Source organism: Salvelinus alpinus, chromosome 8, assembly GCF_045679555.1.
Source record: "Salvelinus alpinus chromosome 8, SLU_Salpinus.1, whole genome shotgun sequence".
NCBI lineage: Eukaryota > Metazoa > Chordata > Actinopteri > Salmoniformes > Salmonidae > Salvelinus > Salvelinus alpinus.
In genome coordinates, this window is record NC_092093.1 from 53,424,208 (window position 1) to 53,451,476 (window position 27,269).

Below are 27,269 nucleotides of genomic sequence, written 5' to 3' on the forward strand. Positions count from 1 at the left end.
GCCAGCCAACAAGAGCATACAGGTCGCAGTGGTGGGTAGTATATGGGGCTTTGGTGACAAAACGGACGGCACTGTGATAGACTGCATCCAGTTTGCTGAGGAGTCAGTTTTATGAGAGTATGTTTGGCAGCATGAGTGAAGGATGCTTTGTTGCGACTTTTGACTGAAAAATATATCTATCTCACACGCAAATAATTATCTTCTTATTCTATGTGTGTGCTTAAAACTCTGATCTCTTATGTCAATATTCCCTATGTGTGTGCTCTTTTCGTGGAATGGGCGAACCTATTTTGCGCGCCTCCGGTAGTTCTTGCCTCTCTTCCTACTAATATACTTTAGATCAATTACTTCAACCAGTTTTACTTTTAGGTCTTACTGTTAGATCTTAGTATGTTAGATTGGCTAATGTATATTGGCCAATTTAACGTTTAGGTCTCAACATTAGATAGTTTCCATTGGTAGTGCGTGCAGATACCTTCGTGCCATTCCAGAAAATCTATGCTCTTTTTGCTATCTCTTAACCTCTGTGTTTTTCCTTTCCTGAAACTTTATCTATAGAGGTGTCTTTCGATCGGACATTAAGTCTCATCCGTATACAACTATAAGCTATTTTCCAGGGGTCGTAAATCCCTAGTCAGCAGCCAATTTTTCTGTTGTTGCTTGTTCTTTTGACGTTAATATCTCGTATCTCACTCCGCTATATTAGGTTTCCCTTCTCTCTTCTTTAGTTTATATAGGTAGTGTAGTGTCCACTGATAGTCTTGGTGTCACTGATACCTCGTGTCATTTACGGACCTTCTAATATATTCTCTAATATTCTTTAGTTTAGTTTGGTACTGCAGATACCCGGTGTCATCACGGACCCCCTTCTACTGCTTCCTAGGTGGCTCTACACCCAATTCCTACCTTCCATTTGCATAGAATACTTCATTCCCTTTAAAACTTTTCACTACACAAAATTCTAAAGATAGGTCACCGGGTAAGAATGCCCTACTACGGGAATTTAAAATCAACCCCTAAACTACACAAAAACAATCAAATATATTTCTGAATGTAGCCCAAGCGTCAATTCCCCTAATTTGTGAATAAAGCTTTACTGACCTTCACGTAGACTGGGAAAGCAATGTAGGTTGGATCTCGTCACCACCTCTGTCGTGTACCAGTTCACCCACTGGCCTGAAATAAACCCTCAATTCAGAGGTCAGGTCTTTGTCTCACGGATCCTGGATCCGCCCGTGCACAGTTCTCAGCAGTTCCTTGGGACGACAGAGGCAGGTATTGAGATCCGGCTCGAAGGACCAATTGATAAGATAATTTCGTTCCCCTGGTTTATAACCCAATTCAAATATATTACTCAGTCTGCAAACCGGAATTTGTAAGATCCTGGTTGAATGAAACAGACGGAGGCCCAGCTAAATAGTCAAAAAGGTTTATTCACGGAACGTTCTAAAATCAGGAATACAAAACAATTCATTTTATACTGACTTCTCACGCCCACACATTCACACAACCATACGCACACACACACACACACACATACACATGTCCTGCTACCCAGCCGCCAGAGATTAGTGACCTTGTCCTTGAGACATACACCCTGTTCTTCTCCCAAATCTCTAGTCAGGTCGGCACCAAGCTCAGACAGTCTGTGTTTATAATACTATAAAGACATATTGTCCTTACCCTAATTCTGACTAGACTACACATTTATTGATTATGATGTTATACATTCTAATCACTTCCATACAATTACATGTTTCAGGGCGGAATATTCTAATCATTCAATTAACCGATAATTCTCACCTAACATATTGTCTCTAGAAAAATCATTTAAACCAGGTGAGGTCACCGCATGTGTGGGAGGTGGAACTAAAGGGTTAACTAAGGCGTATTGAGCAGGGCTAGAGGCTCTACAGTGAAATAAGGCAATAATTACTAACCAAAACAGCAATGGACAAGGCATATTGCCATTAGGGAGAGGCATGCGTAGCCAGGTGATCATAGGGGTCCAGTGAGTGGCTCAGGCGGCCCGGAGACACGGCGATTCAGGCAGCTAGCGGGCCGGGGCTAGCAAGCTAGCAGAAGGGTCTTAGAGGGACGTCGCGATGGAAAAAGTCAGTTGTAGCTCCTTCGTGCTGTAACGTCGGCAGACCAGTCGTCGTGTGGTGGTGAAAGGGTCCAGGCCAATTGGCAAAATAGATATAGTGAGGCCTCCCGGGTGGCGCAGTTAGCACTGCGATGCAGTGCCCTAGACCACTGCGCCACCCGAGTCTCTGGGTTCGCGCCCAGGCTCTGTCGCAGCCGGCCGCGACCCTTTCACCACACCAGAGTCTCTGGGTTCGCGCCCAGGCTCTGTCGCAGCCGGCCGCGACCGGGAGGTCCGTGGGGCGACGCACAATTGGGCTAGCGTCGTCTGGGTTAGGGAGGGTTTGGCCGGTAGGGATATCCTTGTCTCATCGCGCTCCAGCGACTCCTGTGGCGGGCCGGGCGCAGTGCGCGCTAACCAAGGGGGCCAGGTACACGGTGTTTCCTCCGACACATTGGTGCGGCTGGCTTCCGGTTTGGAGGCGCGCTGTGTTAAGAAGCAGTGCGGCTTGGTTGGGTTGTGCTTCGGAGGACGCATGGCTTTCGACCTTCGTCTCTCCCGAGCCCGTACGGGAGTTGTAGCGATGAGACTAGATAGTAATTACTAGCGATTGGATACCACAAAAAGGGGGGAGAAAATGGGATAAAATTTTATTTAAAAAAAATAAATAATAGATATAGTGGCCAAAGAATTGTCCGATGGGCCTCTTAAGCTAACATTCCGATATGCTCTAGACGTCGCAATAGAGGAGCCAGTTGGAAAAAAAACTCGGTCGAATTACGACGGTAGTCCAGTCGTGATGGGTCAGCGGGGGTCCAGGCCAATTGGCAAAATAGGTATTGTTGCCCAAGGAGTGGCTGACGGACCTATTCGGCTAGCCGGAAGATGGGCTTAGCAAAGGATAGCTCCAGGCTAGTTGGTTCTTGCTTCGGGACAGAGATGTTAGCCAGGAGTGGCCACTCGGATAGCAGCTAGCTAGCTGCGATAATCCAGGTGAAGAGGTTCAGAGCTTGCGGTAGGAATCCGGAGATGTGGAGAATAATAAGTCAGATTTGCTCTGGTTTGACTCGCACTGTGCAGACTGGCGAGAGTTGTCCGGGCTAAAGGTAGCTGATGACCGCTAGCAGTGGCTAGCTGACTACTAGCTAGTAGCTAGTTAGCTGGCTAGCTTCTGTTGGGGGGTTCTGGTTCAAAGTACAGAAAATAGCAGATCCATACCACATTGGGTGAGGCGGATTGCAGGAGAGTATGTTGAGGTTAAGAAAAATATTTTTGAAATATATGCAATGAAAAAATATATAAAAAGATATATACACGATTTATACACGGGACACGAAAAGACGAAGACAAAAGACGTCTGACTGCTACACCATCTTGGATGAAGACTTCATTTAATGCTTATCATTTTTATTAGAATGTCTACAGTGAGAACAGTGAAAGAATTAATAAGAGAGGTACCGGATCCGGGCAAATAGGTGTCGGAACAAACAAAGTAAAATCTGAGAGATGCCAGTTCCTGTTCCGGCAGGATCCATCTCAAATTAAGCACTGGTGGTGGCGTTGCTGGCATCCACAAAAATAAAAAAAAATGTGTTTACCCCATCAAGATTTACATGTTAACATCACATTTGAGGTCTTTAAAGAAACTTAGATTTTTTTTGTGAACTGTCTTGGTTTTCTCTTGTATGATAACAATACTAATAAAAAAGTATATTGAATACTTGATTCTACTAAGCTAACATATGGAATTGTTTTAAGATGGTCATGCCTTGGATAATTTAGCTATTTTGATTTTATAACAAAAAAATATATAAAAATGATTTGAATTTGGCCCTACAGCTAAAATGAATTCTGATTGGCTGGACCTGGCTCCCCATGGCTGCGTCCCTACCCAGTCATGTGAAATCCATAGATTAGGGCCTAATAAATGTATTTCAATTGACTGATTTCCTTACATGAACTGTAACTTAATAAAATCATTGCATGTATGGTTTATATTTCTGTTCAGTGTATTTCTGTTCAGGCAGAATAATTTTTCCTCCTTTTCTTTTATTATGGTAAAAAGTAGACATTTCAAATATGGTGATTTGGTTTTTACAAATAAAATACACTATATATACAAAGTTATGTGAACACCCCTTCTCAAATTAGTGGATTCGTCTATTTCAGCCGTTGCCGACAGGTGTATGAAATCGAGCACACAGCCAAGCAATCTCCATAAACATACATTGGCACATGTCAAATTTCTGCCCTGGTCAACTGTAAGTGATGTTATTGTGAAGTGGAAAAGTACAGGTGCAACAACGGCTCAGACGCTAAGTGGTAGGCCACACAAGCTCACAGATCGGGACCGCCGAGTGCTGAAGCGTGTAGCCTGTAAAAATCATCTGTCCTCAGTTGAAACACTCACTAACCAGTTCCAAACTGCCTCTGGAAGCAACGTCAGGACAAGAACTGTTCATTGGGAGCTTCATGAAATGGGTTTCCATGTGCAATGCCAAGTGTCGACTGGAGTGGCATAAAACTCGCTGCCATTGGACTCTGGAGCAGTGGAAACGCGTTCTCTGGAGTGATGAATCAAGCTTCACCATCTGGCATTCCAATGGATGAATCTAGGTTGGCGGACGCCAGAAGAACGCTACCTGCCCCAATGCATAATGCCAACTGAAAACTTTGGTGGAGGAGGAATAATGGTCTGGGTCTGTTTTTCAAGGTTCGGGCTAGGCCCGTTAGTTCTAGTGAAGGGAAATCTTAACGCTACAGCATACAATTACATTCTAGTCGATTCTGTGCTTCCAACTTTGTGGCAACAGTTTGGGGAAGGCCCTTTCCTGTTTCAGTATGACAATGCCCCCGTGCACAAAGCAAGGTCGGTGTGGAAGAACTTGACTGACCTGCACAGAGCCCTGACCTCAACCTAATCAAACACCTTTGGGATGAATTGGAACGCAGACTGCAAGCCAGGCCTAATCGCCCAACATCAGTGCCATATCTCACAAATGCTCGTGGCTGAATGGAAGCAAGTCCCCGCAGCAATGTTCCAACATCTAGTGGGGGGGGGGTGGTAGTCCATATTAATGCCCATGATTTTGGAATGAGATGTTCAACAAGCAGGTGTCCACATACTTTTGTTCATGTATTATAGTTTGTTAGGAAATGTGTCTTTCAATCTTTCCGAGTATCATGGTACACGTTAGATCATCCTAAAGTAGGGTGTAACGCTACTTTCATCCCATGTTATTCCTGGTTATTCTGGTTGTGTTCAATAACATGTGTAGTGTGGAGCAGATGAAGAAGCAATGGATGTCAAATATTCCAAGACTGAGGATTGGGGAATGGAATGGCAAAAGTCGAGTAGAGGTTTAGTGATATACAAAATATTTATGCCCATGTGTTTAATAAACTATTAAATACATTTTTTTTGCAAACTGTCCAAATCTGATCACTTTTATAATTTACAGTATCCAACAAAATATAAATACAAAAAGAAAATACACACTTATTATCATGCTGATGTGAATATATTTTAATTCTCTATCATGAGACAAATAGGCCATTTAGGGAAATGACATCATGCTGAAGAGATCCCTTGGTAGTTGCAAGTTTTGTAGAAAACATTCAGATTATGTTTTTTCGTTAGAATATTTTTGTTGTTGTTGAAAATAGAACAGTAGAATTCCAATATGAAATGTTAATACCCTTAATGTTAGAGTAATTCATTATTGATGTGCAATATCACATTATGACTATATGTACTATATTTAAAAATCAATATCAACCATATCTTCCATCTCATCAAATGACATCTCAATGAAAACCATACACCGTATTTCTGAGCTATTCAATCCCATGATACAGAAAGCATCCGGCAGCTTAGCTCCCATAGTTTCTGCGCCGTGACATCATCTGAAGCAGACCGTGAGCAGTTGGCTGGTGCACAGTCCCTGTGGGCAAACAGAGAAGATGCCCATGTCTCTAACACAGTTTACTAGAAAATACTATATACAATAATATTAAACAAGGGAAAATGTAATCTCTACTCATTTATTAATGAAGCTGGAATAATCTAATTCGTAGATGTATTCTTTCAAAACGAAATATATATATATTATATATATATACACAGTTGAAGTCGGAAGTTTACATAAACTGATTTTAAATGTATTTGGAAAAGGTGTTTCACAATTCCTGACATTTAATTGTTGTAAAAATTCCCTGTATTAGGTCAGTTAAAATCATCATTTGATTTTAAGAATGTGAAATGTCAGAATAATAGTAGAGAGAATGATTTATTTCAGCTTTTATTTCCTTCATCACATTCCCAGTGGGTCAGAAGTTTACATACACTCAATTAGTATTTGGTAGCATTGCCTTAAAATTGTTTAACTTGGGTCAAACGTTTCGGGTAGCTTTCCATAAGCTTCCCACAATAAGTTGGGTGAATTTTGGCCCATTCCTCCTGACAGAACTGGTGTAACTGTGTCAGGTTTGTAGGCCTCCTTGCTCGCACACGCTTTTTCAGTTCTGCCCACACATTTTCTATAGGATTGAGGTCAGGGCTTTGTGATGGCCACTCCAATACCTTGACTTTGTTGTCCTTAAGCCATTTTGCCACAACTTTGGAAGTATGCTTGGGGTCATTGTCCATTTGGAAGACCCAGTTGCGACCAAGCTTTAACTTCCTGACTGATGTCTTGAGATGTTGCTTCAATATATCCACATAATTGTCCTACCTCATGATGCCATCTATTTTGTGAAATGCACCAGTCCCTCCTGCAGCAAAGCACCCCAACAACATGATGCTGCCACCCCCGTGCTTCACGTTTGGGATGGTGTTCTTCGGCGTGCAATCCTCCCCCTTTTTCCTCCAAACATAACAATGGTCATTATGGCCAAACAGTTCTATTTATTTCATCAGACCAGAGGACATTTCTCCAAAAAGTACGATCTTTGTCCCCATGTGCAGTTGCAAACCGTAGTCTGGCTTTTTTATGGCAGTTGTGGAGCAGTGGCTTCTTCCTTGCTGAGCGGCCTTTCAGGTTATGTCGATATAGGACTCGTTTTACTGTGGATATAGATACTTTTGTACCCATTTCCTCCAGCATCTTCACAAGGTCCTTAGCTGTTGTTTTTGGATTGATTTAAAACTTTTCGTACCAAAGAACGTTAATCTCTAGGAGACAGAATACGTCTCCTTTCTGAGCGGTATGACGGCTGCGTGGTCCCATGGTGTTTATACTTGCGTACTATTGTTTGTACAGATGAACGTTGTACCTTCAGGCGTTTGGAAATTGCACCCAAGGATGAACCAGACTTTTTTCTGAGGTCTTGGCTGATTTCTTTAGATTTTCCCATGATTTCAAGCAAAGAGGCACTGAGTTTGAAGGTAGGCCTTGAAATACATCCACAGGTACACCTCCAATTGACTCAAATTATGTCAATTACACTATCAGACGCTTCTAAAGCCATGACATAATTTTCTGGAATTTTCCAAGATGTTTAAAGGCACAGTCAACTTAGTGTATGTAAAATTGTGATTTAAGTGATTTAATCCGTCTGTAAACAATTTTTTGCAAAATGTTTTGGGTCATGCACAAAGTAGATGTCCTAACCGTCTTGCCAAAACTATTGTTTGTTAACAAGAAATTTGTGGAGTGGTTGAAAAACGAGTATTAATGACTCCAACCTAAGTGTATGTAAACTTCCGACTTCAACTGTGTGTGTGTGTGTATATATATATATGTATATAGCTAAATATCATGCCTATACATTTAATACATCTGTTCACCTGTAATATCCACCACTCTCTGTTTCCATCTGTTCACCTGTAATATCCACCACCCTGTTTCCATCTGTTCACCTGTAATATCCACCACTCTCTGTTTCCATCTGTTCACCTGTAATATCCACCACTCTCTGTTTCCATCTGTTCACCTGTAATATCCACCACTCTCTGTTTCCATCTGTTCACCTGTAATATCCACCACCCTGTTTCCATCTGTTCACCTGTAATATCCACCACTCTGTTTCCATCTGTTCACCTGTAATATCCACCACTCTCTGTTTCCATCTGTTCACCTGTAATATCCACCACTCTCTGTTTCCATCTGTTCACCTGTAACATCCACCACCCTGTTTCCATCTGTTCACCTGTAATATCCACCACTCTCTGTTTCCATCTGTTCACCTGTAATATCCACCACCCTGTTTCCATCTGTTCACCTGTAATATCCACCACTCTGTTTCCATCTGTTCACCTGTAATATCCACCACTCTCTGTTTCCATCTGTTCACCTGTAATATCCACCACTCTCTGTTTCCATCAGTTCACCTGTAATATCCACCACCCTCTGTTCACCTGTAATATCCACCACTCTCTGTTTCCATCTGTTCACCTGTAATATCCACCACTCTCTGTTTCCATCTGTTCACCTGTAATATCCACCACCCTGTTTCCATCTGTTCACCTGTAATATCCACCACCCTGTTTCCATCTGTTCACCTGTAATATCCACCACTCTCTGTTTCCATCTGTTCACCTGTAATATCCACCACTCTCTGTTTCCATCTGTTCACCTGTAATATCCACCACCCTGTTTCCATCTGTTCACCTGTAATATCCACCACTCTCTGTTTCCATCTGTTCACCTGTAATATCCACCACTCTCTGTTTCCATCTGTTCACCTGTAATATCCACCACTCTCTGTTTCCATCTGTTCACCTGTAATATCCACCACCCTGTTTCCATCTGTTCACCTGTAATATCCACCACCCTGTTTCCATCTGTTCACCTGTAATATCCACCACCCTGTTTCCATCTGTTCACCTGTAATATCCACCACTCTCTGTTTCCATCTGTTCACCTGTAATATCCACCACTCTCTGTTTCCATCTGTTCACCTGTAATATCCACCACTCTCTGTTTCCATCTGTTCACCTGTAATATCCACCACTCTCTGTTTCCATCTGTTCACCTGTAACATCCACCACCCTGTTTCCATCTGTTCACCTGTAATATCCACCACTCTCTGTTTCCATCTGTTCACCTGTAATATCCACCACTCTCTGTTTCCATCTGTTCACCTGTAATATCCACCACTCTCTGTTTCCATCTGTTCACCTGTAATATCCACCACTCTCTGTTTCCATCTGTTCACCTGTAATATCCACCACTCTCTGTTTCCATCTGTTCACCTGTAATATCCACCACTCTGTTTCCATCTGTTCACCTGTAATATCCACCACTCTCTGTTTCCATCTGTTCACCTGTAACATCCACCACCCTGTTTCCATCTGTTCACCTGTAATATCCACCACCCTGTTTCCATCTGTTCACCTGTAATATCCACCACTCTGTTTCCATCTGTTCACCTGTAATATCCACCACTCTCTGTTTCCATCAGTTCACCTGTAATATCCACCACCCTCTGTTCACCTGTAATATCCACCACTCTCTGTTTCCATCTGTTCACCTGTAATATCCACCACTCTGTTTCCATCTGTTCACCTGTAATATCCACCACCATCTGTTTCCATCTGTTCACCTGTAATATCCACCACTCTCTGTTTCCAGTTCAGGGGCCACAGCACAGTAGATAGTGGTCTGAGCTCCCTGGACGGATGTCTTAATGAAGGGACTGATCATCTTCATGATAGCTGCCTGAGGTGCGTTCAGGTGCCGCCACAGATCAGTCTGAACGACGCCAGGGTGGAGGGAGTATGCGGTCACAGCCGTACCTGAGAGAGGGGATAAAATGAGGACGTAAATACAACAAATGTCAGAGATTCCACTAATGGCAAGATAAACATCTACAGTATAAGCCTCAGAAGTAGTGGACAAACACAAACCTTGTAGCCTCTTGGCCAGGGAACGGGTGAAGAGGACGTTAGCTAGCTTGCTCTGGCTGTACGCTTTCTTCTTGTCATAGCCCTTCTCACTGTTGATGTCGTCCAGGTTGATGGTACCCCAGAAGTGAGCCAAAGAGGATACATTGATGATCCTGGCCGGGGTCGACCTTTTGATCAGGTCAATCAATAAGTGGGTCAACAGGAAGTGACCTAAGAGACGAGATAGGGGGCTTTGGAAGCTTTTGATTGGTAGATTTGAGGTTGATTCCTTGTACTTGATTTATGCATTTGAACTGTGATTGTGCAAAGAGCATGTTCTGGTAACGGTCTTGTTCGATTCAGTGGGTTAGTTAGTATCACTTGAGATGAATGACCTTTCACAACTCTCCTCCCACATAACATCTCTTCCACAAAGCTTTAAAAAAAAAGTGTTGACTGAAACTAGATGGCCCTACAGTACATGGAAAGCACTGTTCGGTTTAACTCTAGTAAATTATCAACAATGGAGAACAGTACGTACAAGTCTGGACATGCTTGAATTAAATGCTGCGTGGTCAGTGTAAGAACATTTCCAAGAAAAATACACAACGCAGAGGACTAAAGGTCAAGAGAAGTCTAACGGTCAATAGGGAATTATTAATGGAAATAGTTTGTTTTCAGTTCAACATCTGTTTAAAATCTGTGTAGGAAAGTCAGTCCTGGACCCATAGCTACGTGTGCCACGTTTTCATCGGTCTGAATCGTTTTTACATTGAGCCTGGAGACGGATTCTTGTAATTTGGCCACTGGCCCAATTTTACTGCAAGGAATTGTAATTGGTCAACCACAAGCTAGGGTGGGGGGGGGGGGGGGGGGTTATACATTACACCCTGTTGCTTTGTTCTGTGGAGAGAATCACTGAGGACAGGGAAGAAATGACCATCTACCATCTACTTCCAAACATGATTTGTCCTCTTTGAATAAACCCATTTTCCTCCCCCTGATTTGCCTTGGGGTCTGTGTTATTGAAGAGTAACATCAACTGCTAACATCTGGAACCTTCCTCCTTGGATGTGCGCCACATGCAATCATCCATGTGGTTAGTCAGTAGTGGGTAAGGCCAGAGTCATCAATCATTTAGTGTATTTCTGTCATAACAAAACCAAATCTCTAAGGGAAGCATTGAGCTTCATGTCCAGCTGTCCACAAGGAAGTAAACAGATAAATAAGCACTTCCTTATAGGAATGGCTACTAGTCACTGGTCAATAATCAATAATATGTGGTATGTCTGTGCCTTTTAGATTTTAGCATCATGTGATGCCTGGCCAAAGAGGAACTTTGCTTCTCTTCCCTGTGCTATGTAGCTTCACTTACCCATGTGGTTGACACCAATCTGCATTTCAAATCCATCAGCTGTTTTCCCGTACGGACACATCATGACGCCAGCATTGTTGATGAGGATGTTGAGTTTAGTCTCTTCTACAGAAATATTATAAAATGTCAAAATGTTGACAGGAGTGCCAATTAATCAATTACTGTGTCAATGAAGTTGCGATATAATCAAGTCTCAGTTTGTAAAGTGTGTTTGAGGTTTGACTATGGTGGAATAAAATACGGTATGGAGATATCATGGGGATGAACTAAGCAACAACCATGACTCATGTCCTCTGACCCTTGTTGATGGTCTCTGCAAACTCCCGGATGGACTTGGTGTTTGACAAATCAAGCTTCTTGATGACAACATTTTGGCTGCCAGAGCCTTGTATGACTTCTTTCAGGGCTCCCTCAGCTTTCTCCATGTCTCTGCAGGCCATGATGATTCTAGCACCTGTAAAGAAATTGTGGAAAATAAATTACCATCCAAGAAAATAATTCCAGCCCAATCCAAATTCAACTCAGGATGTCAATCATAGTTACTTTTCAGGAGGATATTGGACAGAGCCTTCATAGCTGCATACAATATTTAATTTAAAGGATTCCACATTATGTGGGTGATAAATTGCCAGCAGCAACCCCGGTACCTGTCTGGCACCACCTGCTAAGTAGGATACCTGTTGATATACTACTACAGTTTGTGTGTTGTGTTATCATTGGACTACATAGTAGCATTAGCACATTGATGAGAACATATTAACCCATTTAATCCCGAATTTTTCCCAGACATGAAAATATCCAAATCAAGTGCCATTAGTAACCCTTTGAAGTAATCAATCATTATTTTTTGAAATTTTAATGGAAAAGTAGGTGAAAAAGTGTGTTTTATGGTCGGTCACAATTGTGACCGGTGGGATAATGTTACGTATACTGAATTAACATATTTCTCCTATGCAGTTATCAAAGTTCTTATATATCCCAACCCAGTTATTAACACATTTAAAACTCTGTCACTAGCAGTCCCCAGCATTGCCACTAGAATGCCCCGTCACATTCTAGTGTGACTATTTTACACATCAAAAACCATTACACTACATCGATATGAATACTGAGAGCAAAGACAAAAAAACAACCATCAATGTATTTCAACATTGTTACTTTATTGTAACATTGTTACTTTAGTGCAACATGTATTGAAACATTAATATTGTAACTTTATTGTAACATTTGAACTTGTACTTTAGTGCAATATTCATTGTAACATTGTCATTGTGACATTTTAGTGCAACATTCACTAACAACTGTATAGCAGTCGTGTGATTCATTCCCACTGAACATAAAGGTAACATTTAGGATAGAGGTAGCCTGTAGAATATGCATTCAAGTAGAGGCCTAGACTGAACAAAATACAATTATATATATATATATATATATATATTTAAAAAGCACCACTGCACAATGAGTGCTTATATATATATATATATATACAGTATATCATAGAGTTAGGCTTCAGAACCAAGTGCAAAATTAGTTTGTGCATCACTATTTTGAACTGTGATCAGTCAGTCCTACTGTCATACAGTATGTCTTGAATCAATTGACCTTCTTTTCCAAAAACATTTCAGTTATTTTGATTGTCTTTTTCGTCGACTTTTCTTTTCTTCCGTTGTACTTTTCGTCCGTTGTACTGCTTCTCCTCACCCTTTATCGACTTTTCTATTTTTCCTTTATTGTCTTTTTCAGCCCTTTTTCATTCGATCTTATCTCCTTTTCTACTTTCCATGGTATATCTTGAAGCACTCAATGTGCAGTGGCGCTTTCCATTTCTCACATGCATAGGTAGTACGTTTGTCACAATGACGACTTCTCTGGAACCGGTGCATCGTCTTGATTGGCCAGTGAGAAGCTCCTTCCGTGGCTCAGTGGTTTCTTGCCAAACTTTTGCATATTTGGGCTGTATACTATGTGTTTTGGAATCACATCGGTGGCAGGCCTCTTCGATCGTTTGAACACTCAATCTTTATTTTTGACCACTTGCAGCTTTTCCCTTGGCTCTTCTGGCTGACCCCTATGGCTTGTAGAGACCCTTGGCTCTTCTGACTGGACCCTCTGGCGGGTAGAGGCCCTTGGCTCTTCATTATCAACAATGGAGGGGGGTGGGGGAGGTTGTGGATGGGGGGGGGGGTAGGTCATCATCACTGATAACGTTGTTCCTGTCATGATCTCTTTGCATATGTTCAGCATATGCATTCAACAGCCTGGCTGGCAAATGGCCTTTCCATAGTCCATATCTGACCCATCGCTATCACAATCACTCAGGACAGCATCTTTCTCATTTTGAGGGATAATTGCAATGTTGCATGCCTTGTCTGGGCGGTCACCTAGATCAACATATCCAGAACTTGACTCAAAGTGAAACTAAAAGAAAGAACAGAGTAGAAAGTTAGGTAAAACAAGAACTATGTATGTGTATAACTATGTGTATACCTAGACGCACTGTGTTATCCCACCGGTCACTATTGTTGCCGTCAACATGTTTACACATTCTATGACCACACTGAACAAAGTTGAGTAATTGCAAATGAATGTATCAATACTAGACACCTGAAAGATGATGTGTACCAAAAATCTTTGTCCTAACTTTATGTTAACGTACTTTACTAACCTTTTGTTTGGGAGCTTTGATGCAGTCATCCTCTTCTCATGGTGCAACCAGGAAGTAAACAGCTCTGGTCATGTGAAAATTCACACTAAACATGTGACACTGCACATCTTTCATTGAGACCCTTTATTATTTCAATATTTGCTGGAAATACATTGATAGATCATTCAGTAACATTTTTACAGCCTTATAACTGAAAACGTTTTTTACGGTCACTATTGTGACCGATGGGATTAAATAGGTTAAAGCCCAGCTGTAACACAACTCATTCTACAAATAGAAAACTATGATCAGTTCAATCAGTTCATTGGTAGATCCAGCTTCCTACCCCACACAGTGGCCCTTACCAAACAGCCACCTGGTCCATGTTGGTCTTCTCACTCATGGACTTATAGTGTAGTATGTCATTTTTAGTTTGTGTTTATAGTATACATACTGTACGTGGATTGTGATTCTGAGGTCCATATATATATTTTTGGTCTGTATATCAGTTTATTGAGGCAGTATATCCTACTTAACGCTTCTTCCTGATTCGGCTCACACCGAGGCTCGAATGTGGCACACGTGAGGGCCCTCCCGAAGCGTCTTGCAATTCGGCTACACTTCAGGCTGGGGATTAAGTTTAACACATCCCCATGTGGTACAGCAGCACCATTTAATTTAGTCAAATTCCTGTACATCCGGGCCTCCCGGGTGGCGCAGTGGTCTAGAGCACTGCATCGCAGCGCTAGCTGTGCCACCAGAGATTCTGGGTTCGAGCCCAGGCTCTGTCGCAGCCAGCCGCGACCGGGAGGTCCGTGGGGAGACGCACAATTGGCCTAGTGTCGTCTGGGTTAGGGAGGGTTTGGCCGGTAGGGATATCCTTGTCTCGTCGCGCACCAGCGACTCCTGTGGCGGGCCGTGCGCAGTGCGCGCTAACCAAGGTCGCCAGGTGCACGGTGTTTCCTCCGACACATTGGTGCGGCTGGCTTCCGGGTTGGATGCGCGCTGTGTTAAGAAGCAGTGCGGCTTGGTTGGGTTGTGTTTCGGAGAACGCATGGCTTTCGACCTTCGTCTCTCCCGAGCCCATACGGGAGTTGTAGCGATGACACAAGATAGTAATTCAGATCAGGTGTTTTACTGCTTGGCTTCCTGAGATCAGGTGTTTTACTGCTTGGCTTCCCTAAGTACACGAGAAAGCATTTTGAGAATTAGGCAAGGAGAGGGGATTTGAGGAATCAATGAAAGACTAATTGAGGAAAGAGCCAAAGACTCATTCAACAGGTCATTGGAGAGACATCTTCATATGTACCGGTATGCTAACATCATCATGGCTTTAGTATCACTGTAGACCTACCTCTCTTTGCCAGGTCCAGCGCTGTCTCTTTGCCAATACCAGTGTTGGCTCCAGTTATGAGCACTGTTTTGTCATCAAGTCGGGCTGCGGATGACCATGTTCTCCGGAAGAGATTTCTAAGAGATTGATTGGATATATTGACATGTACATGGGGGGGGGGGGCTGGTCCAACTCAAGGTGTCATAAAGAAATAATAATAAATACACACACCTCCCCAACATAAAACTATTTTCACATGACCCTCTGTTTGTACTGTCATTTATATTGAACACCCCCCCCCTCTCATTGAATTAACTCAAAATAATGTTTATAACAATAACTGTAGCGACCCTGTGTTTTAATAAACGTGGATATTCATTTTGCCACTTCAGCATGCTGTTGTGGTACAGTCGATGCCACGCAGGGCTATGGGCCAGAAGGTTGAGGTTTCTCTGACAACCACAGACAAGCTCAGTCTCCCTGCCTGTTTCATTACTTCACTATCAGATCCAGCTGCAGACAATGATCAGCTAGGGTGAAATCAGATTTTCTACAATGAATTTTCCACTAACAGGTTTCTGTGCCAATGCCCCACACAACCAATAAACAAAGCATACCAACTTCGGGCACTTCAATATCATGGTTTGTGTTTTCTACACCACAATAAATAGACTATGTCAATCTGGACAAACAGAAAATACATGCCTCCCTACGTTGTAGGCTCACCCAGTATCGAAGGCTTGGCTTGACAATCTCCTAATATCATTCATCTTTTTGGTGTTTTGTAACATACACTATGTCTCTTTTCATTCATCAATTGGCCACAATACAGTTTGGATTGATTGATTATAAAAAATACATACACAGATTTTTAAAAGTGACCGGGATTGGATAATAAAGTTGGGTATTTATTTCTATTTTGGTCCCTATTTTTTTACATAAATACATTTACAATTACATAGATAGAGACACATTACAGAGATGCATCTATAGCCTAGGCTACTCACACAAATGGCATTCCCGAAGTAGAGCAACAGTTGATGGTGGTGAAACAATTCCAAACTCTTAATCCTCAATTTCAGATGATTCGCCTCTACTGCCTATTGAAATGAATACAGCCGCATTCAAGTCAAAGCTTTCCTCACTGATTTACAGCCAAGCTTCAACAACATAGGTTTGCTCCCAAGTGACGTAGCTGTCTAATACACTGCTTCTCAGTGCTGGAGGCGTCGCTACAGTCACCCTGTCTTCTTCAGTGGGGTTTATCGGCGGTTGGCATCCAACCGCCACCTACTGTACTGGAGTGTGGGCCAGAGACAGGGAGAAACTAAATCCTACCTGTAAACCCTGTTGCTCTTAAAAAAGATAAAATATTTGAGGCTATATCTAATAACGTTCTACTCAATATACTCTTTAAATTCATTTCCTGTATCCCCTTCTCCCTCATATTAGATCTCAGCCTCTCTCGTTCCCTCCAATAATGTCCACGCTGTATCAATACACGCTCCACGGTCTCTGTTTCCTGCCAATAATCACATTTAAGGTCTTATTCAACTGGCTGTGTCCCACCCTTATTCAGCTGGCTGTGTCCCACCCCTTAATCTACTGGCTGTGTCCCACCCCATAATCTACAGACTGTGTCCCACCCCTTAATCTACTGGCTGTGTCCCACCCCTTAATCTACTGGCTGTATCCCACCCCATAATCTACAGACTGTGTCCCACCCCTTAATCTACTGGCTGTGTCCCACCCCTTAATCTACTGGCTGTGTCCCACCCCTTAATCTACTGGCTGTGTCCCACCCTTAATCTACTGGCTGTGTCCCATCCTTAATCTACTGGCTGTGTCCCACCCCTTAATCTACTGGCTGTGTCCCACCCTTAATCTACTGGCTGTGTCCCACCCCTTAATCTACTGGCTGTGTCCCACCCTTAATCTACTGGCTGTGTCCCACCCTTAATCTACTGGCTGTGTCCCACCCTTAATCTACTGGCTGTGTCCCACCCTTAATCTACTGGCTGTGTCCCACCCCTTAATCTACTGGCTGTGTCCCACCCCTTAATCTACTGGCTGTGTCCCACCCCTTAATCTACTGGCTGTGTCCCACCCCTTAATCTACTGGCTGTGTCCCACCCTTAATCTACTGACTGTGTCCCACTCCTTAATCTACTGACTGTGTCCCACCCTTAATCTACTGACTGTGTCCCACCCCTTAATCTACTGACTGTGTCCCACCCTTAATCTACTGGCTGTGTCCCACCCCTTAATCTACTGGCTGTGTCCCACCCCTTAATTTTTATTTATTTTATTTTATTTCACCTTTATTTAACCAGGTAGGCTAGTTGAGAACAAGTTCTCATTTGCAACTGCGACCTGGCCAAGATAAAGCATAGCAGTGTGAACAGACAACACAGAGTTACACATGGAGTAAACAATAAACAAGTCAATAACATGGTAGAAAAAAAGAGAATCTATATACAATGTGTGCAAAAGGCATGAGGTAGGCAATAAATCGAATAATTACAATTTAGCAGATTAACACTGGAGTGATAAATCATCAGATGATCATGTGCAAGAAGAGATACTGGTGTGCAAAAGAGCAGAAAAGTAAATAAATAAAAGCAGTATGGGGGGTGAGGTAGGTAAATTGGGTGGGTAGTTTACAGATGGACTATGTACAGCTGCAGCGATCGGTTAGCTGCTCGGATAGCAGATTTTTAAAGTTGTTGAGGGAGATAAAAGTCTCCAACTTCAGAGATTTTTGCAATTCGTTCCAGTCGCAGGCAGCAGAGAACTGGAAGGAAAGGCGTCCAAATGAGGTTTTAGCTTTAGGATGATCAGTGAGATACACCTGCTGGAGCGCGTGCTGCGGGTGGGTGTAGCCATCGTGACCAGTGAACTGAGATAAGGCGGCACTTTACCTAGCATAGCCTTGTAGATGACCTGGAGCCAGTGGGTCTGACGACGAACATGTAGCGAGGGCCAGCCGACTAGGGCATACAGGTCGCAGTGGTGGGTCGTATAAGGTGCTTTAGTAACAAAACGAATGGCACTGTGATAAACTGCATCCAGTTTGCTGAGTAGAGTGTTGGAAGCTATTTTGTAGATGACATCGCCGAAGTCGAGGATCGGTAGGATAGTCAGTTTTACTAGGGTAAGTTTGGCGGCGTGAGTGAAGGAGGCTTTGTTGCGGAATAGAAAGTCGATTCTTGATTTGATTTTGGATTGGAGATGTTTGATATGAGTCTGGAAGGAGAGTTTGCAGTCTAGCCAGACACCTAGGTACTTATAGATGTCCACATATTCTAGGTCGGAACCGTCCAGGGTGGTGATGCTAGTCGGGCGTGCGGGTGCAGGCAGCGAACGGTTGAAAAGCATGCATTTGGTTTTACTAGCGTTTAAGAGCAGTTGGAGGCCACGGAAGGAGTGTTGTATGGCATTGAAGCTCGTTTGGAGGTTAGATAGCACAGTGTCCAAGGAAGGGCCGGAAGTATATAGAATGGTGTCGTCTGCGTAGAGGTGGATCAGGGAATCGCCCGCAGCAAGAGCAACATCATTGATGTATACAGAGAAAAGAGTCGGCCCGAGAATTGAACCCTGTGGTACCCCCATAGAGACTGCCAGAGGACCGGACAACATGCCCTCCGATTTGACACACTGAACTCTGTCTGCAAAGTAGTTGGTGAACCAGGCAAGGCAGTCATTAGAAAAACCGAGGCTACTGAGTCTGCCGATAAGAATATGGTGATTGACAGAGTCGAAAGCCTTGGCCAGGTCGATGAAGACGGCTGCACAGTAATGTCTTTTATCGATGGCGGTTATGATGTCGTTTAGTACCTTGAGCGTGGCTGAGGTGCACCCGTGACCGGCTCGGAAACCGGATTGCACAGCGGAGAAGGTACGGTGGGATTCGAGATGGTCAGTGATCTGTTTGTTGACTTGGCTTTCGAAGACCTTAGATAGGCAGGGCAGGATGGATATAGGTCTGTAACAGTTTGGGTCCAGGGTGTCTCCCCCTTTGAAGAGGGGGATGACCGCGGCAGCTTTCCAATCCTTGGGGATCTCAGATGATACGAAGGAGAGGTTGAACAGGCTGGTAATAGGGGGTGCGACAATGGCGGCGGACAGTTTCAGAAATAGGGGGTCCAGATTGTCAAGCCCAGCCGATTTGTATGGGTCCAGGTTTTCCAGCTCTTTCAGAACATCTGCTATCTGGATTTGGGTAAAGGAGAAGCTGGGGAGGCTTGGGCGAGTAGCAGCGGGGGGGGCGGGGCTGTTGGCCAAGGTTGGAGTCGCCAGGAGGAAGGCATGGCCAGCCATTGAGAAATGCTTGTTGAAGTCTTCGATTATCACGGATTTATCGGTGATGACCGTGTTACCTAGCCTCAGTGCAGTGGGCAGCTGGGAGGAGGTGCTCTTGTTCTCCATGGACTTTACAGTATCCCAGAACTTTTTGGAGTTAGAGCTACAGGATGCGAATTTCTGCTTGAAAAAGCTGGCCTTTGCTTTCCTGACTGACTGCGTGTATTGGTTCCTGACTTCCCTGAACAGTTGCATATCGCGGGGGCTCTTCGATGCTATTGCAGTTCGCCACAGGATGTTTTTGTGCTGGTCGAGGGCAGTCAGGTCTGGAGTGAACCAAGGGCTATATCTGTTCTTGGTTCTGCATTTTTTGAACGGAGCATGCTTGTCTAATATGGTGAGGAAGTAACATTTAAAGAATGACCAGGCATCCTCAACTGACGGGATGAGGTCAATATCCTTCCAGGGTACCCGGGCCAGGTCGATTAGAAAGGCCTGCTCGCAGAAGTGTTTTAGGGAGCGTTTGACAGTGATGAGGGGTGGTCGTTTGACCGCGGACCCGTGGCGGATACAGGCAATGAGGCAGTGATCGCTGAGATCTTGATTGAAGACAGCAGAGGTGTATTTGGAGGGCAGGTTGGTCAGGATAATGTCTATTAGGGTGCCCATGTTTACGGATTTAGGGTTGTACCTGGTGGGTTCCTTGATGATTTGTGTGAGATTGAGGGCATCAAGCTTGGATTGTAGGACTGCCGGGGTGTTAAGCATATCCCAGTTTAGGTCACCTAACAGAACAAACTCTGAAGCTAGATGGGGAGCGATCAATTCACAGATGGTGTCCAGGGCACAGCTGGGAGCTGAGGGGGGTCGGTAGCAGGCGGCAACAGTGAGAGACTTATTTCTGGAGAGATTAATTTTTAAAATTAGAAGTTCGAACTGTTTGGGCATAGACCTGGAAAGTATGACAGAACTTTGCAGGCTATCTCTGCAGTAGATTGCAACTCCTCCCCCTTTGGCAGTTCTATCTTGACGGAAAGTGTTATAGTTGGGTATGGAAATCTCAGAATTTTTGGTGGCCTTCCTAAGCCAGGATTCGGACACGGCAAGGACATCAGGATTGGCAGAGTGTGCTAAAGCGGTGAGTAAGGCAAATTTAGGGAGGAGGCTTCTGATGTTGACATGCATGAGGCCAAGGCTTTTTCGATCGCAGAAGTCAACAAATGAGGGTGACTGGGGACATGCAGGGCCTGGGTTTACCTCCACATCACCCGAGGAACAGAGGAGTAGTAGGATGAGGGTGCGGCTAAAGGCTATCAAAACTGGTCGCCTAGAGCGTTGGGGACAAAGAATAAAAGGAGCAGATTTATGGGCGTGGTAGAATAGATTCTGGGCATAATGTGCAGACAGGGGTATGGAGGGGCGCGGGTACAGCGGAGGCAAGCCCAGGCACTGGGTGATGATAAGAGAGGTTGTATCTCTGGACATGCTGGTCTCAATGGGTGAGGTCACCGCATGTGTGGGGGGTGGGACAAAGGGGGTATCAGAGGTACGGAGAGTGGAACTACAGGGTCCATTGCAAACCAAAACAATGATAATGAAAACTAGCCTGAACAACAGTATGCAAGGCATATTGATATTTGAGAGAGACATACAATAAGGCATAAAGTGATTGCAGGTCTTGATTGGGAGAGCTAGCTAAAACAACAGGTAAGATAACAGCAGCAATAACAGGGTGCTAGTCTAACACAGCAACAACAGGTAAAAATGGCGACGACTAGGCAGAGAGGGTCGGATTAACTACACACAGATCCTGAGTTAAAGCACAGAGCCGACAGATAAAACACAAATAAACAGAATGGAGTACCGTGAATTAATGGACAGTCAAGCATGCATCAGCTATGTAGCCAAGTGATCATACTGTCCAGGGGGCAGCCGTAGATGGAGCAGGGAGGCCTCGCGGCGTTTAAAGTTAGTAGCCCGGGGGGTGGTCTGCTCAGACGGAGGGGGTCTGCTCAGACGTGGTCGTGTCGACAGAGAATCCAAGCCAGATGGCGATGGCGAAAGAGAGGTTGTGAATTGTAGAATTGTGTTTGCTAACTGGTGCTAGCTTCGTGGCAGTGGCGCTAGCTGCGCTAGCCGCAAGCTAGCTGTGAGGATCAGAAGCAGTGGCTCAGGGATTACGGCAGGAATCCGGCGTTGTTGTCGAGAGACAGTCCGATGCTGGTAAATTGGTGAGTAATATCCAGGCTAATAACAGGGCTGGTGTCTGTGCAGAAGGTAAAAGCTACTAGCAGCGGCAAAAAAAAAAAATGGCTAAATTAGCTTGTAGCTGGTATTGTAGCCCAAGAATTCGCTGGTAGACCTCTTCAGCTAGCCGGCAGATGGGCCTAGCTCGAGGCTAGCTCAAGGCTAACTGGTGCTTGCTTCGGGACAGAGGTGTTAGCCAGTAGTAGCCACTCGGTTGCAGCTAGCTAGCTGTGATGATACGGTGTAATTGTCCAGAGCTTGCGTCAGGAATCCGGTGATGTGGTAGAGAAAAAGCAGTCCTATATGCTCTGGGTTGATATCGCGCTTGCAGACTGGCAGGTATTGGCCCGGTATTGAAGCTGGCTGTGTCCGAGTTGAGGGTGAAGACCGCAGCAGTGGCTAACTGACTACTAGCTAGTAGCTAGTTATCTGGCTAGCTTCTGATTGGGGTTACGGTTCTAAAGTATAAAAAAAATAGCAGGTCCGTACCACATTGGGTGAGGCGGAATGTAGGAATGTATATTCAGTTCCTAGATGGAAAGTGAAATTAAAATATATACGAAATGTATACGAAAAATACGAAGACTATTTACTATTTACTATTTACACGCGACAGGACAATACAAACACACGTCCGACTGCTACGCCATCTTGGATTCTACTGGCTGTGTCCCACCCCTTAATATACTGGCTGTGTCCCACCCCTTAATATACTGGCTGTGTCCCACCCCTTAATCTACTGGCTGTGTCCCACCCTTAATGTCACGTTCTGACCATAGTTCTTGTGTGTTTTACTTGTTTTAGTGTTGGTCAGGACGTGAGCTGGTTGGGCATTCTATGTTGTGTGTCTAGTTTGTCTGTTTCTATGTTTGGCCTAATATGGTTCTCAATCAGAGGCAGGTGTTTTGTGTTGTCTCTGATTGGGAATCATATTTAGGTGGCTTGTTTTGTGTTGGGGATTGTGGGTGGTTGTTTCCTGTCTTTGTGTTTGTTTCACCAGAGAGGACTGTTTCGGTTTGCCATGTTTGTTATTTTTGTATTGTGTAAGTGTTCACGTTTATCGTCTTAATTAAATATGTTGAGCACGAACTACGCTGCTTAGCCAGTACATCAACATCCCCACTACTTAGTGCTTGTTTAGCCAGTATATCTACATCCCCACTACTTAGTGCTTGTTTAGCCAGTACATCAACATCCCCACTACTTAGTGCTTGTTTAGCCAGTATATCAACATCCCCACTACTTAGTGCTTGTTTAGCCAGTACATCAACATCCCCACTACTTAGTGCTTGTTTAGTCAGTACATCAACATCCCCACTACTTAGTGCTTGTTCAGCCAGTACATCAACATCCCCACTACTAAGTGCTTGTTTAGTCAGTACATCAACATCCCCACTACTTAGTGCTTGTTCAGCCAGTACATCAACATCCCCACTACTTAGTGCTTGTTTAGCCAGTACATCAACATCCCCACTACTTAGTGCTTGTTTAGTCAGTACATCAACATCCCCACTACTTAGTGCTTGTTCAGCCAGTACATCAACATCCCCACTACTAAGTGCTTGTTTAGCCAGTACATCAACTGCCTCGTTCCCTTCCACTCCTACATGAACTGGGACCCATGTAAATACTATCTGTATACCCATTTGTTTACTCCTGCCATGGGTTTGTAGCACCTCATAAAGCAGGTATTGTCGGCTACGTGATATAAAGGACAGGAGACTCCTTAAAAATGACTTGTGTCATGCACAAAGTAGATGTCCTAACCGACTTGCCAAAACTATTGTTTGTTTACAAGAAATTTGTGGAGTGGTTGAAAAACGAGTTTTAATGACTCCAACCTAAGTGTATGTAAACTTCCCACTTCAACTGTAGGCTACTATGGTGACCATAGGTTAGGCTACTACGGTGACCATAGGTTATGCTACTACTGTGACCATAGGTTATGCTACTACGGTGACCATAGGTTATGCTACTACGGTGAACATAGATTATGCTACTACGGTGACCATAGGTTATGCTACTACGGTGACCATAGGTTATGCTACTACTGTGACCATAGGTTATGCTACTACGGTGACCATAGGTTATGCTACTACGGTGACCATAGGTTATGCTACTACGGTGACCATAGGTTAGGCTACTACGGTGACCATAGGTTATGCTACTACGGTGACCATAGGTTAGGCTACTACGGTGACCATAGGTTATGCTACTACGGTGACCATAGGTTAGGCTACTACTGTGACCATAGGTTATGCTACTACGGTGACCATAGGTTATGCTACTACGGTGACCATAGGTTAGGCTACTACTGTGACCATAGGTTATGCTACTACGGTGACCATAGGTTATGCTACTACGGTGAACATAGATTATGCTACTACGGTGACCATAGGTTATGCTACTACGGTGACCATAGGTTATGCTACTACGGTGACCATAGGTTAGGCTACTACGGTGACCATAGGTTATGCTACTACGGTGACCATAGGTTAGGCTACTACTGTGACCATAGGTTAGGCTACTACGGTGAACATAGATTATGCTACTACGGTGACCATAGGTTATGCTACTACGGTGACCATAGGTTAGGCTACTACTGTGACCATAGGTTATGCTACTACGGTGACCATAGGTTATGCTACTACGGTGACCATAGGTTAGGCTACTACGGTGACCATAGGTTATGCTACTACGGTGACCATAGGTTATGCTACTACGGTGACCATAGGTTATGCTACTACGGTGACCATAGATTAGCTACTATGTATGTGTAGATTGCTGAGGGTTTATTTTTTAATCCATTTTAGAATAAGGCTGTAACGTAACAAAATGTGGAAAAAGTCAAGGGTCTGAATACTTTCCGAAGCCATTGTATCATCAAACTTCTCATCAGGTCTTGCTTGACTGACACCCAGCCTAATGTTTGTTATCTTATCTCTGAAGTATGCCGCAAACTCATCACATTTATATATGACATTTAAACAGCTTAGCATGATGCTCAAAAGACCCAGAGTCGCCAAATGAAATGTCCTTACAGCTCTGAGCATTAGTAAAAATAGAGGCTGTCCCCCACCTTTTTTCTCATTTCTGATAGGGTATGAAAAGCTGTAGTCCGGGGGGGGGGGGGCTTCAATAAGAGCGACACTACAGTATGGAGACAACCACCCAATCAACTTTGCGTTCAGTAATGAGGTCATTCACGAGAACGATTTTACTAGTCATTGCTCTCCCATAACACGTGCACACGTGCATACTGAAGCCACACACACACACACGCAGGCACACACACACACACGCACGCTTCTGCTACTGTTCATAATCGATCCTGTCGCCAAGTAACTTTATCCCTACCTAATCTCAGCAAAAAAAGAAACGTCCTCTCACTGTCAACTGCGTTAATTTTCAGCAAACTTAACATGTATGAACATAACAAGATTCAACAACAGAGACATAAACTGAACAAGTTACACAGACATGTCCACAGACATTTTTTTTTCTATTGTGTTATTGACTGTATGTTTGTTTATGTGTAACTCTGTGTTGTTGTTTTGTCGCACTGCTTTGCATTATCTTGACCAGGTCGCAGTTGTAAATGCGAACTTGTTCTCAACTGGCCTAACTGGTTAAATAAAGGTGAAATAAAAAAATATAAATAAATGTAATTAACAGAAATGGAATAATGTGTCCCTGAACAAAGGGGGGGTCAAAATCAAAAGTAGCAGTCAGTATCTGGTGTGGCCACCAGCTGCATTAAGTACTGCAGTGCATCTCCTCCTCATGGACTGCACCAGATTTGCCAGTTCTTGCTGTGAGATGTTACCCCACTCTACCACCAAGGCACCTGCAAGTTCCCGGACATTTCTGGGTAGAATGGCCCTAGCCCTCACCCTCCGATCCAACAGGTTCCAGACGTGCTCAATGGGATTGAGATCCGGGCTCTTTGCTGGCCATGCCAGAACACTGACATTCCTGTCTTGCAGGAAATCACGCACAGAACGAGCAGTATGGCTGGTGGCATTGTCCTGCTTGAGGGTCATGTCAGGATGAGCCTGCAGGAAGGGTACCACATTAGGGAGGAGGATGTCTTTCCTGTAACGCACAGCGTTGATATTGCCTGCAATGACAACAAGCTCAGTCCGATGATGCTGTGACACACCGCCCCAGACCATGACAGAACCTCCACCTCCAAATCGATCCCGCTCCAGAGTACAGGCCTCGACGATAAACACAAATCCGACTATCACCTCTGGTGAGACAAAACCACAACTCATCAGTGAAAAGCACTTTTTGCCAGTCAGTGAAAAGCACTTTTTGTTGCTGGTGATGTCTGGTGAGGACCTACCTTACAACAGGCCTACAAGCCCTCAGTCCAGCCTTTCTCCGCCTATTGCAGACAGTCTGAGCACTGATGGAGGGATTGTGCGTTCCTGGTGTAACTCAGGCAGTTGTTGTTGCCATCCTGTATCTGTCCCGCAGGTGTGATGTTCGGATGTACCGATCCTGTGCAGGTGTTGTTACACGTGGTCTGCCACTGCGAGGACGATCAGCTGCCAGTCCTGTCTCCCTGTAGCTCTGTCTTAGGCGTCTCACAGTACGGACATTGCAATTTATTGCCCTGGCCACATTTGCAGTCCTCATGCCTCCTTGCAGCATGCCTAAGGCATGTTCACGCTAATGAGCAGGGACCCTGGGCATCTTTCTTTTGGTGTTTTTCAGAGTCAGTAGAAAGGCCTCTTTAGTGTCCTAAGTTTTCATAACTGTGACCTTAATTGCCTACCACCTGTAAGCTGTTAGTGTCTTAACGACCGTTCCACAGGTGCATGTTCATGAATTGTTTATGGTTCATTGAACAAGCATGGGAAACAGTGTTTAAACCCTTTACAATGAAGATCTGTGAAATCATTTGGATTTTTACGAATTATCTTCGAAAGACAGGGTCCTGAAAAAAGGACGTTTCTTTTTTTGCTGAGTTTATATGTACATAGCTACCTCATTTACCTTGTACCCCTGCACATCAACTCTGTACTTGTACTTCCTGTATACAGCCATGTTATTTTTACTCGTTATTGTTATTCATTTTTTACTGTATATTTATTCCTCGTGTCGCTATTCCTGTTATTATTTAATTTTTTTATCTTTAAAAAAGGACCCGTAAGTAATCATTTTACTGTTAGTCTAAAACTGTTGTTTACAAAGCATGTGACATAATACAAAATGTGATTTGATTTGATCGTAACGCAATGCATTTCTTTTTCCATCCACATTTTAATATGACATTACCTTGAATCCTCCATATGTGTCGTTGATCTGTCTCACTTGTTTCCAATGGGAAAAATGAATGGGAAAACAAGTTTGACGTTTCCTTGCGTAACTGTGTGGTATTAAAAATTTAAAAAATTACATGTCAGAAACAGAAAGCCCTGGGTAAATTTTAGACGTCAGAAAGTC

General features: G+C 43.8%; 1 protein-coding gene across 2 annotated transcripts; it reads right to left on the bottom strand.

Moving 5' to 3' along the window:
* Positions 1–5,597: 5,597 nt before the first annotated feature.
* LOC139583282 (retinol dehydrogenase 12-like) lies at positions 5,598–27,263 on the bottom strand. 2 transcript variants are annotated; one of them, XM_071414187.1, is made up of 7 exons: positions 27,102–27,263; positions 15,288–15,403; positions 11,588–11,743; positions 11,290–11,394; positions 9,936–10,145; positions 9,632–9,824; positions 5,598–6,030 (listed from the first exon to the last, which is right to left on the bottom strand). In XM_071414187.1, exons 1-7 carry the CDS (start codon positions 27,113–27,115, stop codon positions 5,928–5,930), a joined length of 897 nt encoding a protein of 298 aa, XP_071270288.1. In that variant the 5' UTR covers positions 27,116–27,263; the 3' UTR covers positions 5,598–5,927. The 2 variants fall into 2 exon arrangements, with proteins under 2 accessions (XP_071270288.1, XP_071270289.1); XM_071414188.1 differs by lacking the exon at positions 27,102–27,263 and adding an exon at positions 16,274–16,470.
* Positions 27,264–27,269: the final 6 nt, after the last annotated feature.